The following is a 17879-nucleotide window of genomic DNA, read 5'->3' as shown; positions in this document are numbered from 1 at the left end:
TCTTTCCCTGGAATGGTGCTTATGAAATGTTACCAACATGAAAGGATTCCTGTGGCTATTCTGCATAGTAGAGTTGAATGAATACTGAATTTTAAACAGTTATCAAAGCTTCTTGTTCCTCTAGAATCTCCAGCCAAATTTAAATGATGCTAACACAGCATGCATCTCATTAAGTATTTTAGATACATCTTTTTTATACCTTAAAATATGAATGGTTTGTTTTACGAATTTCCACATGGTGACTCTAACTAGATATGCTTGGGAAAGGAAAAATGAAGATGAATAAAGAATCATCTTTATCAAGTAATGTGGAGTTACTGGACCTTAGAATGCAGTGGGAAAATGTTTTCATACACCACAAAAAATGTTTCAGATTAGATTACCACTTCCAAGCACTGGGCCAAGTGAGGAAATGACATACAATATACTAATAAACAAAATTTAATCCTTTGGGCACATGTATTACAAAAGTGTCAGTAGGAGGGGACAAAATGTACTCTGATTGTCAAATATACTTTCTGATTTCACTGCTATGTGTGGATCCACAGAATGAAATCACTTTTCCATGAAATTTGCTATGAAATCCTTCCATAACAAATAAAACTTTTTTATGTGAAAATGTAAACATGATCCTTTCAGTAATAGATACAAGTAATTTCCTTACTAAGCTTAAAATTCTGTGACAGATAAATTAAATTGTTTTGTTTATATAATAAACTGTACTACTATAATTTAGCAAATTTTGTTATTTTTGACTCAGTTATCTTTATTTAAACTCAGCATATAGATACAACTTTTTTTTCTCTTTTTGGAGAGGTTTTTTGCTATAGGGCACGTGTGCTCACCAGAGAGACAGAGAGAGACAGAGAGACAGAAAGCGAGAAATCATCCCCAGTGGGGATGGCCACGCCACAATCCTTTCTCCTGCATTCTCCTCTAGGGATCTTGGCATGCACACACACGCGCCCGGCATGCGTTTAAGTCACCGGGTCCGGGACTCGAACTGCAATCAACTATGTGGGAGTCCGGCGACATAGCCATTACGCTAACTGCTGGTCCCAGCATATAGATACAACTTTTTAAGTCTCTTATATGTCTCTAAGAGGAAGCTCAAATTAAATGAATTACAATGCTCACAGAACAATATCTAGCTTCAGATATAGGTACATATAAAGTACTATTATTATTTAAAAAGCAAAACAAGTTTTATAGCAGAAGTAAAGTGTAGGTAGTTCTCTTTTGGCCCAGTGCTAGTCACCTGGGATAATCAAACACTGAATAAAAAATTTACTAGAAGTTATTCAATATTATAATTCAAAAACTATAAGCATTTGAAGTAATGGATATGTTAATTCATTTGATTTCATAACTCTACATCGTATATCACAGCATAACTTTGCACTTCATGAATATAAACAATTCTGATTCGTCGATAGTCAATAAAAATTTTTAACAAGAAATAGAAGTTAAAATACCCTCGATAGACATTCTTTTCAGCCAGTCCGATCAGTAAAAACCTCAAAGTACATAAAATGCTTGCCAGGAGGGTGTGGGGAAAAGTCACTTATTTATTGTTTAACTAATGAAAAGGAATGATATCTTTGCGCACAAAAAGAAAGGATACTTGTTTCTGAATGTTAAAAAATCAAGACAAGAGGGTGAGAAAGAGAGCAGTTAATAGTAATTTAAAATACGGAGAAGAGGAAAAAATAGTACAGGAAGTGGAGGAAGTCTGTGGGATCAGAAACATCCCCAGTAGTAAGGAAACTGGAAGCCACTTGGGCCCTGAGTGATTTTCAGGCACCGGGGTAGGTGTCGCAAGTACAGCACTGCCTGGTCTAAAAGAGAGTGCTGCCACCACCTTGGCTGCGGTTAAAAACCTCGGGCAAGTTGCCTGCTGACCAAGTACTTCAGATTTCTTGTCTACAAACTGGAAATACACATAAAAAGGAGGTCATGTTATGAAGAATACATGAGTTCATAGGTAAAACCATTTAAAAGGCTGGCTACACAAACAATGTCAGGCATCTTTATTAATAAACATGTCATGTTCATTTATCCATTCATTCATCTGATTTAATCTCCCAGTTACCTTAGGAGATATTAATATTTTCACTTTAGTAATAAAATTTCAGAAGTTAGTTATGCAATTAATGCAAGGCCACATACGTTCAATAGGTGCCCAAACTGCCAGTAATACGCCTGTCTGACTGCCGACTTTATTCTTACTGTTGCCTCGTTAAAATAAAACTTCTCTTTGTTCCTCTGGATCTTTAGGGTAAGTGATCTTTTTGCGGTAAAAGTTTCTAGCACTCTCCATTTCTGAGTCTAAGTAAGCACATTGGAACTTTCCATTGTTAGCACAGTAATTAAATGAGAAGTGTCACGATGAAAGAAAACAATCACAGAGTGCTTTTGCCGTGGGGTTTAAGGTTTCATACTGTTCAACTTTAATGAGAACCCTGTAAGGTGCAGAAAGGGGTGTCTGGTTTTCAAATCACAGGAATCCTGTATAATTAAACCTCGTAATCAAAACACTGCCTACAAGAGGTTTCCATAAACTTCTTGATGTACCTAAAGAGGATTTGGGTCTAATTTTTAAATAATTTCTTGTGAATTTTGTTAATTAAAAAGCTAATGTTAAATCCTAAGTAAAAAAAAAAAAAGTTGTTTTTCTTTAGGATTAAAATAACACATATGCCATTTTCCCTGTTTATTCCCACAAGTCATAAAGATCTTCCTAAGTGAAATTCCTCTTTCACAGACTCATCCTTACCCAGCAAAGCCCTACTTGGTTTCCTCTCAGTTGTACTTCCATTAGCTCCTTTCACTAAAATTAAGCATATTTTAGTTCAGTATATGGTGATTCTTTTGCCCCCAATTTTAAATTCCAAATAACAACATTTCCGAGAGTCACACGAAATGATTTGTAGAACCACAGCCTTGCTACAACTCTTAAATCCTGAAGTTTTAGTAGATAACTCAGCTTAAAGTTCACTGGCCATAGTATGCAAAATACCACTGAATAAATATTTACCCACTGATGGTTTGATAACCTAGATGGGAACTGGGCTTCTTTATCTTAAATCCAAGATAACATACAAACAAAAGTCTTCAGCAGGCTTCCTAGGAATGTAGGAAGCCACTACCCTATGTAATGATATCATATATTTCTACAAATGAAAAATTTGGAGAAAGAAAAGGATTATCCTTTTTCATCTTCTGATGACACCAGGGGTATTCCATCAATGAACTCTTTGTTTGACCTCATTCTCACAGCCAAGAATTCTTGCCATTGATCACTGTGAAAATGACTGTTTTATTTCCTTTTTAAGGCCTTCTATTATATCTCCATTGGCAATTTTTTTTTTTTGCCAAGTATTCTTTTGACTCCATGGCCTTCCATTAATATCAAATGAAGTAGTACCATTTCTGGAGGGGTGTGCTCTTTGATGTCTGACCCATCAAGGTGAATCTGATCATCATAGAACCACAATACCCAACAGCCTGGTAGAATGCAAATTGATGACAGAAACTGATGGTGTTGAATTTGTCAACCAGCATAACAGCTGGACTACTTTGCTAGTCATCCAGAAATTCTGCTCCAATGGTGTACTCTCATTTCATCATGACTAAGGATCATACCACCAGAAATTTCTTCCACTCCCACCTGTTACTGTTTCACTAGCTATAAGTGATTATTTGAACTGTAGAACTTCATGTGGTCAACCCAGAAAAAGCATTAGAGGGTAAAAGCCAATTCCAAACCTGCTATTTACCAGGAGAGAGTCCTTGGAAGGCCACTCTAAGGAAGAGCCTAAATATTGTCCTTATCTCACTGGTCCATAATATATACTGAACTCTAAGAAATTTGAGAATCAATATATGTTAGTATTCCTTACCACCCCAAAGGCTGTCTGCCTACTTTTCACAGTCTCCCCTTGGCATAATCTTGTGCACAGTCCTTCATTCCACATCTTCTACTTACTCTAACTTCCTGCTGTTACTAGAGCATATAAACATTAGTACCTGGATGACCAGGGTATTGGTGGTTATGATTTTAAAGAAGAAACCAGAGAACAGACTGTGTACTCCTGCTTCATTCTAGGATTGGTTGTAGTATTCCACTACCTTGGCAATGAGTGGAGGGAGAAAGAGAAGACCATCTCTGAGGAGTACTTGAGTCCACCTACAGCACTGCATGAAGTTGTTCCTTGGCCAGAGGGAATCCATTTAGCAGAATCTGTTGAATCATGTCCTGAATGCTATGGTTTCTGATGCTTGGTTTTCCTCCTTTTAATGGCTTTTTATCCCCTTATTTCTATTACTGTGTATGTGTCAACCTTGCCTTTCAGACAACTGAATGTGTTATCCTCTCCTCTATAATTCATTTGAAACCAGCTGACTTACAAGATACATGACACACAATCGAGCATCTCTAGCTCCTTTCACCACTGCTCCTATAAAATATCATCTCCCTAAGACATATGAGTTATCCATGTTATGTATGATTTTTAACCTTCCACCAGTCAGTGTACCAGGATTACTATTTAACTTATATAATGATTATTGAATGCTGTAATCTATAGGAGTTTATGTTGATGACAAGATAGTTACTTTACTATGGCATTATCACAGTGTGACAAACATCTAGCAAATGAAGAAACACCCAACATAGTTATGAAACCACAATTCTGTTGGGTTGTTGGAAAAGCCATGATGCATTTTTGCATAGAAAAACATAAAAAAAATCATGACTTTTCTGACAAGCCAATAGTAGTCTAGCTTTGAAATTATTACATTATTGAGTAGAATTAATTTAACCATTTATTTAATGGAATTAAACAAATGGAGTAGCCCAAGAAATTTATGTTATTCCTCTATAAACATCTACATGCTTAATCATATGTCCCTCCTTTATTTCTTCAAGATGTAGTTACCTTGACTATATGAGGGATGGCTTTCATGCAATTAATATTTTCACAGCCTAATGAGAATTTCTGACTGAAAATAATGGAATATTATTTCTTCAGTCATAACTCTCACAGAAAGAAATTATAACTCATGATATTCTAATCAACAGCTCACCAGAATCTGAGAAACACATAAAGTCCAACATTTACAAGTGATGTCTCAGAAAAACACTGTCCACCTGGCTCCTTATGGTACCAAAGATGGATAAATGAGGTTTATGAGAGATTGGAACCAATAAAACAGGAACTTGTAATCCTCTCAGTGAACTCTTAGGAAAATAATTTCTCCTAAATAAAAATATTTCTAAAACCTTTGGTTGTCACCTATCTAAAAACCTATTAAAATTTTAAAATATTTTAACTATAAAAAATTAATACTCTTACACATGTAGTTTTAATTAGCCTTTCAATGTCTCTTCAAAGAAGATACTCTCATCATCATATTCCATACAAGAAAACTAAGATTTATGAAAGTTAAATTATTTTCTCAAGTGGCTGAGCCACTATTTGAATCCAGGTCTAAATCATGTATTTGTACTGTAGCTATTATAGAATCCTATGTTGTGATGCTCAAATTCTGGCCCAACCATATAATTACTTAAATGATATAGGTTCTAAAATCTTCATCTGTAAAATGTTGTGAATATCAGCACTAAACTCAGGATTTCATATCCTAGGTACTGGAATGTGAAACATTATGGGCTGTCAGATGAATTATAGAAATTATAGAAATTCAGCAACATTCTGGCCTCTAACCACTAGATGCTAGGAGCATGTACACTACCACCATTACTCTGCTGTGCTAACCAATTGACAAATAACCCCTGGGGCATAAAATCATTCTGGTTGAGAAGCACTGACCTAAATCAAAGGATAGTGTGAAGAGTTCATTAGTTAATATGTGCAAAGAGTCTAATTATGAGTCTGGCAGAGTATTTAATGTTACAGATGATTATGAAGATGGCAATGGTGATGAGATGATGATATGTACATACATCTGACTAAATTGTACTTATGTTTTATTTAGGCCCACTCTATGGGGGTATAGTTGAAAGAAATTCACAAGAGAGTTGATTGAAAGAAAATAATTACATTGAAAAGGACTTGTGGGCCAGCTAGGTGGTACAGTGGTTAAGACAACTGGATCCCACATGACTGACTGTGTAGTTCAAGTCCTGGACCCAGTGGTTTGAAAAATATGCTGGGCACATGTGCATGCATGCTCTAAATCATGAGAGGAGAAGGGAAGACAAGGGATTGTAATATGGTCATCTTCCCTGGGCGGGGGGGAGAGGGTGTTTTTTATTTCTCTGTCTCTCTCTCTCTCTGTCTTTCTCTTTAGCATGTGTACGTCTTATAGCAAATTTAAAAAATCATTAAATAAAAAGACTCATAAGCTTTCAGCTTTTAGGATTTTTAAAGAAAAATTTCCAAAGGGTTATTTCTCTTTTATTAAGTGAAGTTTTTAAAAAATAGAATATAAGATTATATGTTAAAAACACTAATAAGTATTTATTTAGCATAATGCTAGTATTTCTGATGCTTGGTTTTCCTCCTTTTAATGGCTTTTTATCCCCTTATTTCTATTACTGTGTATGTGTCAACCTTGCCTTTCAGACAACTGAATGTGTTATCCTCTCCTCTATAATTCATTTGAAACCAGCTGACTTACAAGATACATGACACACAACCGAGCATCTCTAGCTCCTTTCACCACTGCTCCTATAAAATATCATCTCCCTAAGATGGATAAATGAGGTTTATGTTAGCATTGTTAGCATTGAGCCAATATCCTAACAAAATCTATGCCCAGATTTAGATGGATGGAACATCTATCTTTCAAAAAATATTACAAATGGTACCAGCAGTTGGTGTAATGGCTATGTTGCTGGACTCCCATATAGTAGACTGTGGTTTGAGTCCTAGACCAGGTGCCTTTAACTCACGCTGCATGTGTGTGCATGCATGCCCAAGATCCTGAGAGAAGAATGGAGGAGAAGGGATTGTTGCATGGCCAACTCCCCTAGGGGGGTGATTTCTCAATTTCTCTCTGTCTCTCTCTGTCTTTCTGGTGAGTGGAAATGCCCTATAGCAAACACACACACACACACACACACACACACACACACACACACACACACACACAGAAACTCTCTAAAAAAATAAAGATAAAAACATATTACAAATGCTATTTTTTTCTTAGTCAAGGTAATTTTAGGTAAATTTGTTCTTAAGGATAACCAGTGATAGACTAATACATTTGCTAATACATGTATCAACAATGATTAACACATGAGATTATAAATTAATTTAACTATAAAATATATCTTACCTAAAGTCTTAACAGGGTCAGAATAATCAGAATCAGTAAATTGTCCCATGACATTTGTTGCTCTAAATTTAAATCTATAAAATAAAAAAATTAAAAACCAATAATTTGCATGCCATGCCATATGAATTTCTTCTATGAATAATTTAGCAAATAATTATAAAAATTTTGCATTTTTATCTAAGAGGAAGTTAATTCACAGGATGTAAAGTTGGAACTGAGTCACCAGTAGGACAAATATGTTCTCTATCTTTATGAGATAAATAATTACCTTGCATTTTGACCTGTTGAAGTTGATGGAGTGGTGACAAAAGCTAACCAAATTTATGAGCATTCAGCAGTTTTGGCAAATGAAACTAACTCCCTCCTTCATAGATTTGTTTAGATAAAATTATTTACTATTTATGAAAGTGCATGGCACTAATATACTTTACAAATATAATAACTGTTTTACCCCAACTACCTTTGGAAATTCCAATTAATCAGATTAGAATGATCATACAGAACTTGTCTAGTCCACATGTCAACAGAATAAGAATACTGGATCTTATTTCTGTATGTGCACATTTTTATACTGAATATTGAAAAAGAAAAAGGGTACAGAAAAAAAATCAAGCTTGACCATTACTGGGTAGTTCCAAGATTCTCAGAGATAATTGAATTTTGTCACATTAACAGCTGAAGACACAATGATGTTTAAAACTATAAAACCAATGAATGTCAACACATGACTTAATCTCTACAATTTCAAATTTTATTTTTATGTGTTATAGGAGGAGTCTGTTTTAGAAAGAAATGCAAAATAAAAAATAAAAATAAATATAAAACAGTGGAATACTATTTTCATAAATAAATGTGTGATGAGAAAATTCAGGCAATAACCTAGAATTTGAACCAAAGCAATTGCATTTAATAGCAAATGATAGAGAATTATCATCTAACTCCTCCAACTTTTTTAATGCTAACTTGGTCTTGACCTAGGACATTTATAAAGAATCTAAGAACTAGCAAGCAAAAATGAACAAATCACCTACTTCTTTACTATTAATAATAAAAAATTTTATTTTGAAAATCAAATAAGGTAAGAGGATTCTTTAAGTTGCAGTGCTATGATACAAAAATAATATTAATTGAATAGGAGGAAAAAATAATCAATTTAATAAATAATTTAATAAAGCCAAAATTCATCATTGATTTTTCATATATTAGGGGCTACAAAATATAAAAAAATTGTTATTATAGTAGCAAAGATCTATATCACTCATTCAAATGTATGCTAGGGCAAAAAGCAGAGAGTTATATATTGCTATGAGTAATATAATGGGAAGTAATTATTTGACTAAAAATAGTGTTTCTAAAATCCTGTATATCAGTACACATGGTAAAATAATGAGTGAAAAACACATTATTATCATTGTTCTTTACAGAAATAACTAAATTCTCCTACCTACCTATGTTTTCCAATAGCACATTTTTATATTGTCCTTATGTGCCTTAATATATCAAATCATAATTACTTTAAGTTTGCCTACTTCTCCTATCATAAGTTTATGGAACATAAGAACAATGCCTGGTTTATCTTTCCATTCTTAGTGCCTAAAAGGTCAGGTCATGATAAACGGTGGATGTCCAGTGCTTGTTAGGAAGATGAAAGGATAGGAAGATGGATGAATGAAGAATATTATCTAGCTAAGTAATACAATGCATGGTAGATATAAACTATACGTACAAGTATTGTTTTTTTGGTTTCAGAGGTCCATTGCAAATTTTTTCTTCATTGCCAGGAATCATACAAGCATTATCAGCACCTATGACATAGATTTCTTCATTGCCACTGAACTTTGTCTTTCCTTCTGTACAAGGAGGGTTAGGAAAGCCTTCATTTGTAAAATATGGCCTTGCTTTATTAAAATATGCATCATACCACTTTGTTACATTTCCATCATGCTGAGCTATTTTCAGGGAAAAAAAACCACAATGATTATAAGTAATGTGTGTACTTTCACATTTATAAAGATAGTTCTAATTACTGTGAAAGTGAAATCTGGACATCAGTTGTTCTAGGGATGATTCAGCTGATAGACCTGAATAAAAAGACAAACCTTTCTTTTCCCATTACACATAAACCTATAGGCTTTGTTGTAAATGATGATTTCTCAGCTAGAGAAAGAACATCCTTCAGTAAGGCTATTAAGACTTCATTTTGGGACCAGCAGATGGTGTAATGGTTATGTCACTGGACTCCTATATAGTCAATTATGGTTCAAGTGTCAAATCCAGTGACTTAAAACTCACACCAGGTGCATGTGCATGTGTGGCCAAAATCCTGAGAAGAGAATGGTGGAGAAGGGATTGCAGCATGACCAGATTTCTCACTTTCTATCTCTCTGTCTCTCCAGCACCCTAGAGCAAAAATTTCTCTCTCAAAAAAAAATATATATATATATACCTCATCTTGCCAAAATCAGAGCAATATTCTTGGCATATGGAAAATAAATAACATATTGCAACTATGCCTTGCATATTTTGGTGAAATGTTTGCAGCATAAAAATGATTGGTACGATAAATGAAAATATCTATAATCTATTAATATTAATCTTGACAGTTATGTGATAACCTTGTTATCCTTATATTACCTTACAAGGCAATTATATTAACCTTATTTTAGTAATTCTGAATTAAAATTTCTGTAGCATACATCAGTTCACTCTCCACAACTTAACAAGATTAACTGACATTTGATGGTACCTCCTGTTTCTGCCACAAGTACTTGTACATTTTTTATTGGTCCATGATCGTCATTGTAGTAACATATTGGCATTCTAATTGTAATTGTTGTTGAAGTCACGAGCAGTTTTCCTGTGGCATCATAAATGGGAGTTGGCTTGGTTTTGGGTCGTGCTGGAGCTATAAACAAAGCAGAGATATTGGTAGAATTAATTTTTTTTCTGAAGAGAAGACAAATATTTTAAATTCTCATTTCATGCAGATAATTTACTAATAAAGTGATAACAAACATAAATAAGAAATGAGAGAGTTGTGTTTATATACAACAGACATTTAGTAATTACTATTTGCTAATGGTATACTTATGTATTTGAGACTTCCTTGAGATAAGGAGGACCAGGTATAATTTGGGGGCACTGACTTCAATGTTTACCCAAAAAAATTTTTAAACAAAGAATTAAGATCCCGAAGCACTTCTTCAAAGAATGGTAACAAGCGATGACATAGGGCTTTACCAACACAATCTAGAAGACGAAGTACAATCAAAGCAAAGGTTACCAAAGATGGAAGTGGTCCAGTCAAACCAAAAGCAGACTGCCAAGAGCCATGGCAACAGTTCTTTGGGATGCTCAAAATATTTTGTCTGCTGAATTACTGGAGTGCAAAAGAATAATTAACATTGATAATTATGAGAGCATTTTGTGAAAGTTAGCTCAAGCTTTATTAGACAAATTCCTGGGAGATTTTCACCAGGGTCTTTCATCACTACAACAATGTTCCTGCTCATTCCTCTCATCAAACGAGAGCAATTTTGTACAAGTTTTAATAGGAACTTATTAGGCATCCACCTTACAGTTCTAATTTGGCTTCTTCTGACTTCATTTTTGTTTGCTAATTAGAAAACTTTTAAGTGCATCCATGTTTCTTCAGTTAATAATGGAAACAAAGATTGCATTGACATGGTTAAATTTCCAGAACTTCCACTCTTTAGAGATGGAATAAATGGCTGATATCATTGCTGACTAAAGTATCTTGAACTTGAGGAGCTTATAGATTTTATCTTTTATCTTTAATATTCAATTCCATTTTCCACAAACTTTCTGAAGGTTCTCTCTCTCTCTGTGTATATATATATATATATACACATACACACACACACACACACACACACACACACACCAGGTAGAGAATTAATTAAGCTTCAATTTCCACATATTTTAAAATTTTTTAAAAGAGCCTCTCAATAATGTGATAAAATTCACAATATGGTTTCCATTTTATAAATGAGGACATAGGTTTTTTTCACATAGCTATCAAAGGTAAATATCAAGATCTGAACCAAATCTTTTTGAGTTGGTTCTTTTGTTCACTCTGTTTAAACATTGGATCCAAATGCAAACTTGATATATTTGTTTAGGTACTCTCAGAAGTGAAAACTAAAATGAGATTAGATGTGTAAGAGGTTTATTGGGCAAATACCTATGAAGAACAATGGAGCAGAGAGCAAAAGTAAGTGGCAAGAGCCTTCAGACCACAGAGCACAGGTATGACACCTATAAATGGGGAAAAGGAGTCAATAGAAAGAGGCTGGACCCAACCCATGGCATGGTGGCTTAGGTAGCTGAATCCCACATGGCCAACTATGCAGTCTGAGTCTTGAACCCAGTGGCCCGACAGATACACTATGTGTACCACAGTGCCCGAATTCCCAAAGAAGAGAGAGATGAAGAAGGGATTGCAGCATGACCGTTCCCCCTGGGGGAGTGCATTCTCATTTTCTCTCTTTGTCTGTCTCTCTGACTGACTCTCTCTATTGAGTGCATGCACCTTCCAGCAAAACCATATTTGTGGCATCTCACTCCCAGACCCACAAATATACTACAAAGCTGTGGTAATCAAAATAGCATGATACTGGCACAGAAATAGACAAGTGTACCAATGGAACAGAATAGAGTCCTCAGAAATAAATTCCCAAACATACAGTCGACTGATTTTTGACAAGGGGTACCAGTCAATCCAGTGGGAAAAGGAAAATTGTTCAACAAATGGTGCTGGAAAAACTGGATATCCACTTGCAGAAACATGAATCTGAACCCCTACGTCTCATCTCTGACAAAAATCGAGTCAAGGTGGATCAAAGATCTAAATCTAAGACCTCAAACTATAAAACTGCACCTGAAAAACATTGGGGAAACTCTGGGAGACATTGGGGTAGGCAAAGACTTCCTAAATTAGACCCCCAAAGAACAGTCAATAATCTCCAAAATAGACAAGTGGGATTACATCAGACTAAGAAGTTTTTGCATGACAAAAGACACAGTAATAAGTGTGAATCGACAGCTCTCAGAAAGGAAAAATATTTTTGTAAACTATGCATCAGATAAGGGTCTGATAACCAGAATACACAAGGAACCCAAGCAGCTGTCCTGAACAAAGATGATCAACCCTATTAAAAGATGAGAGAATAAGTTGAAAAAATCACTCTCTAAAGATGACATAAAAATAGACAAAAGGGATATGAAAAAATGTTAATCGTCCCTCATTGTAAGGGAAATGCAGATCAAAACAACAATGAGATACCTCCTAACCCCAGTCAGAATGACTAAGATTAAAAAAACAAAAAATGATAAATGCTGGCGGGGGTGTGGTGAAAGGCAAATTCTCTTATGCTGCTGGTGGGAATGTAAATTGGTCCAACCACTGTGGAGAACAATTTGGAGATTCTTCAAAAATCTACAAATAGAACTACCATATAATCCAGCAATCCCATTCCTTGGTATCTACCCAAGGAACAGAAGAATTCTTAATTGGAAAAGTGCTTGCACATCGATGTTTATTGCAGCACTATTCACAATTGCTAAGATATGGAACCAACCCAAATGCCCACGAACAGATGAATGGATTGAAAATCTGTGGCACATATACTCTATGGAATACTACTCAGCCATAAAAAACAGCAAGACCCTGGCTTTTGACAGAAAGTGGATGGATATCGAAGATTTACTGCTGAGTGAAGCAAGCCAGGCTATCAAGGAGAGACATTGTATGTCTCCACTTAATATATACCGAGTGTCTGCACTCTATGACTGAAACTGAATGACTAAAGGATATAGAAACACAGTAAATGGTTGTGAATACCAGATATAGTGTGGGAAGAGGGTGGGTGAAGGAGTAGAGTCTGAGGAAGGACATTAAGGAGAAAAATAGGCAAAATAGAAGGACAAAGAAATGGGGTATTATCTGTTGAAGATAACTTTATAGTATTGTCAACTGGACTGGGGAGAAAAGCACACATGTTGGAATATTAACTTTGCAAGCTAAATAATGTGATTGAATGTATAAAAGAACTTGAAATAAAATTTTTTTAAAAAAAGAGGTTGTGGTTTCAAAGAATTCTGAGACTGAGTCAGATCACTGGGGAGTCCCTAAGCAAAGGTTTTCAATGAGAGGACCAGCGTCAGGCATTACAATCAGGCTTTGTGTTATCTGACAAGTGGAAATTTAATGAGACTCCTAATAACTTAGTAATTCATGTCACTAATAAAATTAGGCATATTACTAGAGAAAAATTAATTCCTCTAAGACCCTTACAGTGCCATCATGCTTACAGATCTTCTCCAAACTAATCACAAGTCTGCTTGCTTTAGGAAAGAAGTCAAAGTCAGAACTACCTGACATGGAGATGGGCAAAGCATAGAAAAGGGAACTTTTATAAAAGCATGAAAATAATGAATCTATCACTGTTAGTATACCTATATGTCTGCCATGGAAAAACAAAAAGATGATGTGACTCATGCTCTTTGTTGTGAAGTCATTTTGTGAAATCTTTATGTTTTTGAAGACTTTACACATTCCAAAGTTCACAATTTATCAATTAAATTCAAATGACTAATACTTATACATAGTAGTATAATGATTGATTATGTGATTATGAATGATTAATCGATAAAAAGATAAAATTTATCACCTTTATCTAATAGTGTGTATTTCTTCTTCTTTTCTTTTCTTCTTTTTTTTTTTTTTCTGAGAGTTTTTTGCTAGAGGGTGCATGTGCTTGCCAGAAAGACAGAGAGACTGAGAGACAGAAAGTGAGAAATCACTCCCCAGGGGGGATGGTCATGATGCAATCCCTTCTCCTCCATTCTCCTCTTGGGATCTGGGGCACGCACACACACGCGCCTGGAGTGAGTTTAAGCCACTGGGCCTGGGACTCGAACCACGGTCAACTATATGGGAGTTCAGTGACATAGCCATTATGCTAACTGCTGGTCCCTGTATTTCTTATTCTTTTTTTTTTTTTTTTTGAGAGGTTTTCGCTATAGGGCGTGTGCACTCACCAGACAGACAGAGAGAGACAGAGAGACAGAACGTGAGAAATCACCCCCCCGGGGGGGATGGCCACGCCGCAATCCCCTCTCCTCATTCTCCTCTTGGGATCTTGGGCACACACGCACACACACCCGGCGTGAGTTTTAAGCCACCGGGTCCAGGACGTGAACAGTGGTCGACTATGTGGGAGTCCAGCAACGTAGCCATTACACTAACTGCTGGTTCCCTGTATTTCTTATTCTTAACAGTACAAGTTTTGTGGCACTATTTCATCATTTTTTTCAGATTCTCCTTTGATCTTCATGATAACTTGTGAAGATGGAGGAGAAGGGATTGCGGCGTGACCATCCCCCCTGGGGGGGTGATTTCTCGCTTTCTGTCTCTATGTCTCTCTCTGTCTGTCTGGCTAGCGCACGCGCCCTACAGTGAAAATCTCTCCAAAAAAAAAATACTTGCTGAGAGCTCCTTAGGTCATTGTTGCATTTACCCTACACAGTCGTGTTACTTCCTAGGAAGGGTGAATTAACAGAATTAATAATCGTTTATTAAACGACAGAGGCGTTTTTATCGAGATTTGCTGAAGCCTTCCTGGCGAACGATGTTGCATATCGCATCCTTTCTACTTAATGTCTATACCCCAGTTTTGTATTTAGGACATGGTATTTTTTTTTTTTTTCTGAGAGTTTTTTGCTAGAGGGTGCATGTGCTTGCCAGAAAGACAGAGAGACTGAGAGACAGAAAGTGAGAAATCACTCCCCAGGGGGGATGGTCATGATGCAATCCCTTCTCCTCCATTCTCCTCTTGGGATCTGGGGCACGCACACACACGCGCCTGGAGTGAGTTTAAGCCACTGGGCCTGGGACTCGAACCACGGTCAACTATATGGGAGTTCAGTGACATAGCCATTATGCTAACTGCTGGTCCCTGTATTTCTTATTCTTTTTTTTTTTTTTTTTGAGAGGTTTTCGCTATAGGGCGTGTGCACTCACCAGACAGACAGAGAGAGACAGAGAGACAGAACGTGAGAAATCACCCCCCCGGGGGGGATGGCCACGCCGCAATCCCCTCTCCTCATTCTCCTCTTGGGATCTTGGGCACACACGCACACACACCCGGCGTGAGTTTTAAGCCACCGGGTCCAGGACGTGAACAGTGGTCGACTATGTGGGAGTCCAGCAACGTAGCCATTACACTAACTGCTGGTTCCCTGTATTTCTTATTCTTAACAGTACAAGTTTTGTGGCACTATTTCATCATTTTTTTCAGATTCTCCTTTGATCTTCATGATAACTTGTGAAGAAGAGACTAGGATTATCTCCATTTTTCAGGTTTATGGAGAGTTAAAACTTTTCCCATAGTCAAAGAAATATTATATGGCCAATCCAGGATTCCATCTCAGTAGCCTGACACCAAACCCAGCCTAAAACTGGCACCTTTAATCACTGTGCCCTGGTTCCTTACCAAGAACTGAGATAAAATATGCTTTGCTTCAGAAAGGAAACTATCATTCAAAATTGTACTAAAGGTTTATAAACTTCAGTTAAGATTTCTGAAGATTTTTATTATACATTTTTAGAGAGACAGTATAATTAATTGCTTGTTTTCAAACTTGGGGAGAGATGGCACCATTACTAGTTAATAGGTCCTCGATTCCTCTAAACATCCTTTTTTGTTTTTATAGGTTTTCTTTGTGGGATGGAAAAGGGACCAAAATTTTAGTTATATTTTCTCTGAGAAATACCTACCAGAATAATGAGTTGCTAAATCTACTTCATAGTCAGAATCAGAAAGTTCAATTTATACTGAGTAGAATCTGACTTCTGAGATAATGGTCAGTCAATGAATCTAACAGAATTAGTCAAAGTCTAACCATGGGCAATTTAAAAAATCAAATTTCCTTGTTCAGTAGGTGGAGTGGTAATTAAGGTGCTAGACATCACATGGACAACAACGGTTTGAATCCTGGACGTAGCAGCTTGAAAAATCACTTTGGATGTGTGTGTGCCCAAAATCCCGAGAAGAAAATGGAGGAGAAGGGATTGCAGTATGGTCATCCTCCCGGGGGCGCTGATTTCTCATTTCCCCTCTCACTGTCTCTCTCTGTTGAACACACACGCCCAAAACCCAAAATGACAAAAACCCAAAATAAGTAAATAAATAAAAGAATTAAACACACACTAGGCATACAGGGCACGTACAAGTGCATGTGCAAATCACAACAGGAAATGAAGGAGAAAGTTCGCAGTATGGCCATTCTCTCTGGGGAGTGATTTCTCACTTTCCCTATCTCTTGATCTCTCTATGGCAAGTGCATGTGCCCTATGGCAGAAATCTAAAGAGAAAAAATAAGTTTTCTCTTAATAAAATAAAACATAAATAACAGATTATACAATTTGTCTTTTAAAAAAGTACACTTAAAGAAAAAATAAAAGATATGGGCTCTCTTTCTGTTTAACACGGTAATTTACATCATTATTTGGATAGTTTAAACTAGAGTTTTAATAAGCATACATTAGTGGGGCCAGCAGGTAGCATGGTGGTTAAGGTGCTGGACTCTCACATGGTGGACCATGGTTTGAGTCTAGGACCTGGTGGGTTGCTTTCTCACTTTACCTCTCTCTCTCTCCTTCTCTCTCTCTCTCTCTGTTTCTCTCTGGTGAGTGTACATGCCTATAGCAAATTAAAAAATAATAATGATTAAATAAATACTTCTTTAAAAATAAGCATATGTTATTTCTGTATTTAATATACGCTTACTATATGCATCATTTAAAGGTTTATCTATATCTTTAACTCTTACATGGAATTCAAATCATAATCACTCTTTGATTAAGACAACAGCATTTCCCACAAAGGCAGCAGCTCATGTATGTACCTTTGATATCCATGGTTATTCTCATCTGAGCCTTTGGCCCTGCACCAGCACTATTGATTGCATAAACCTAAAACAAAGAAGTATTTGTTACTATTTTTAAGTTATTGTTTATGTGTACATAGAACTGATTATAGTTACATGTAATTATTAAATGATTCCATACAGAACACTTGCATATAATCAATTATATTTTCTTGCACCCAATCAAATGAATTTAGTATGTGTAGGAAAACATTAACAATAAATAGTTTAGTTCTTTGTTTTTTGGTGTGGGAGCAGCACATCTTTGTCATCTACTTCTGTATCTTCACGTGCCTCACAGTACGCTATCAACAGAGTAATCTGTCCAGAAATATTAGAGGGCAGGATGAGTGAAATGAGTAAAATCTCTTTCCTTCTCATGGAAGAAAAAGAAAAGGAGAATTTCAACAAATTAAAATGTCAAGACATCTGAGAGGTAGATATTATTATCTCCATTTTACAGCTGAGGTAAACAAGATAGATATTGTAAGATGAGATCAGAACACAGATCTGTCTGATTCCCAAAGCTTTTGTTCACCTCAATACATTAGAAGGAGGAACGCCACATGTATCTTCACATACAGAAACAGTTGATGGAGTTCACAGACAAGAGAGGAAGGGAA

General features: G+C 36.0%; 1 protein-coding gene across 1 annotated transcript in view; it reads right to left on the bottom strand.

Annotated features, from left to right (window-relative positions):
• The window catches only part of PTPRQ (protein tyrosine phosphatase receptor type Q), a 246341-nt gene that overhangs the window by 48431 nt on the left and 180031 nt on the right, over window positions 1-17879 (bottom strand). The window contains exons 30-33 of the mRNA XM_006142866.3: window positions 17236-17302; window positions 10052-10210; window positions 9032-9254; window positions 7306-7379 (exon numbers count right to left, since the gene is read on the bottom strand). Coding sequence (XP_006142928.3) covers window positions 7306-7379; window positions 9032-9254; window positions 10052-10210; window positions 17236-17302 — 523 coding nt within the window. The remainder of the gene's footprint in view (window positions 1-7305; window positions 7380-9031; window positions 9255-10051; window positions 10211-17235; window positions 17303-17879) is intronic.

This window comes from Tupaia chinensis, unplaced genomic scaffold, assembly GCF_000334495.1.
Source record: "Tupaia chinensis unplaced genomic scaffold, TupChi_1.0 Scaffold000085_1, whole genome shotgun sequence".
NCBI classification, from domain to species: domain Eukaryota; kingdom Metazoa; phylum Chordata; class Mammalia; order Scandentia; family Tupaiidae; genus Tupaia; species Tupaia belangeri.
The sequence above is the reverse complement of the archived record's forward strand: the minus strand, read 5'-3'. Positions and strand labels throughout refer to the sequence as shown.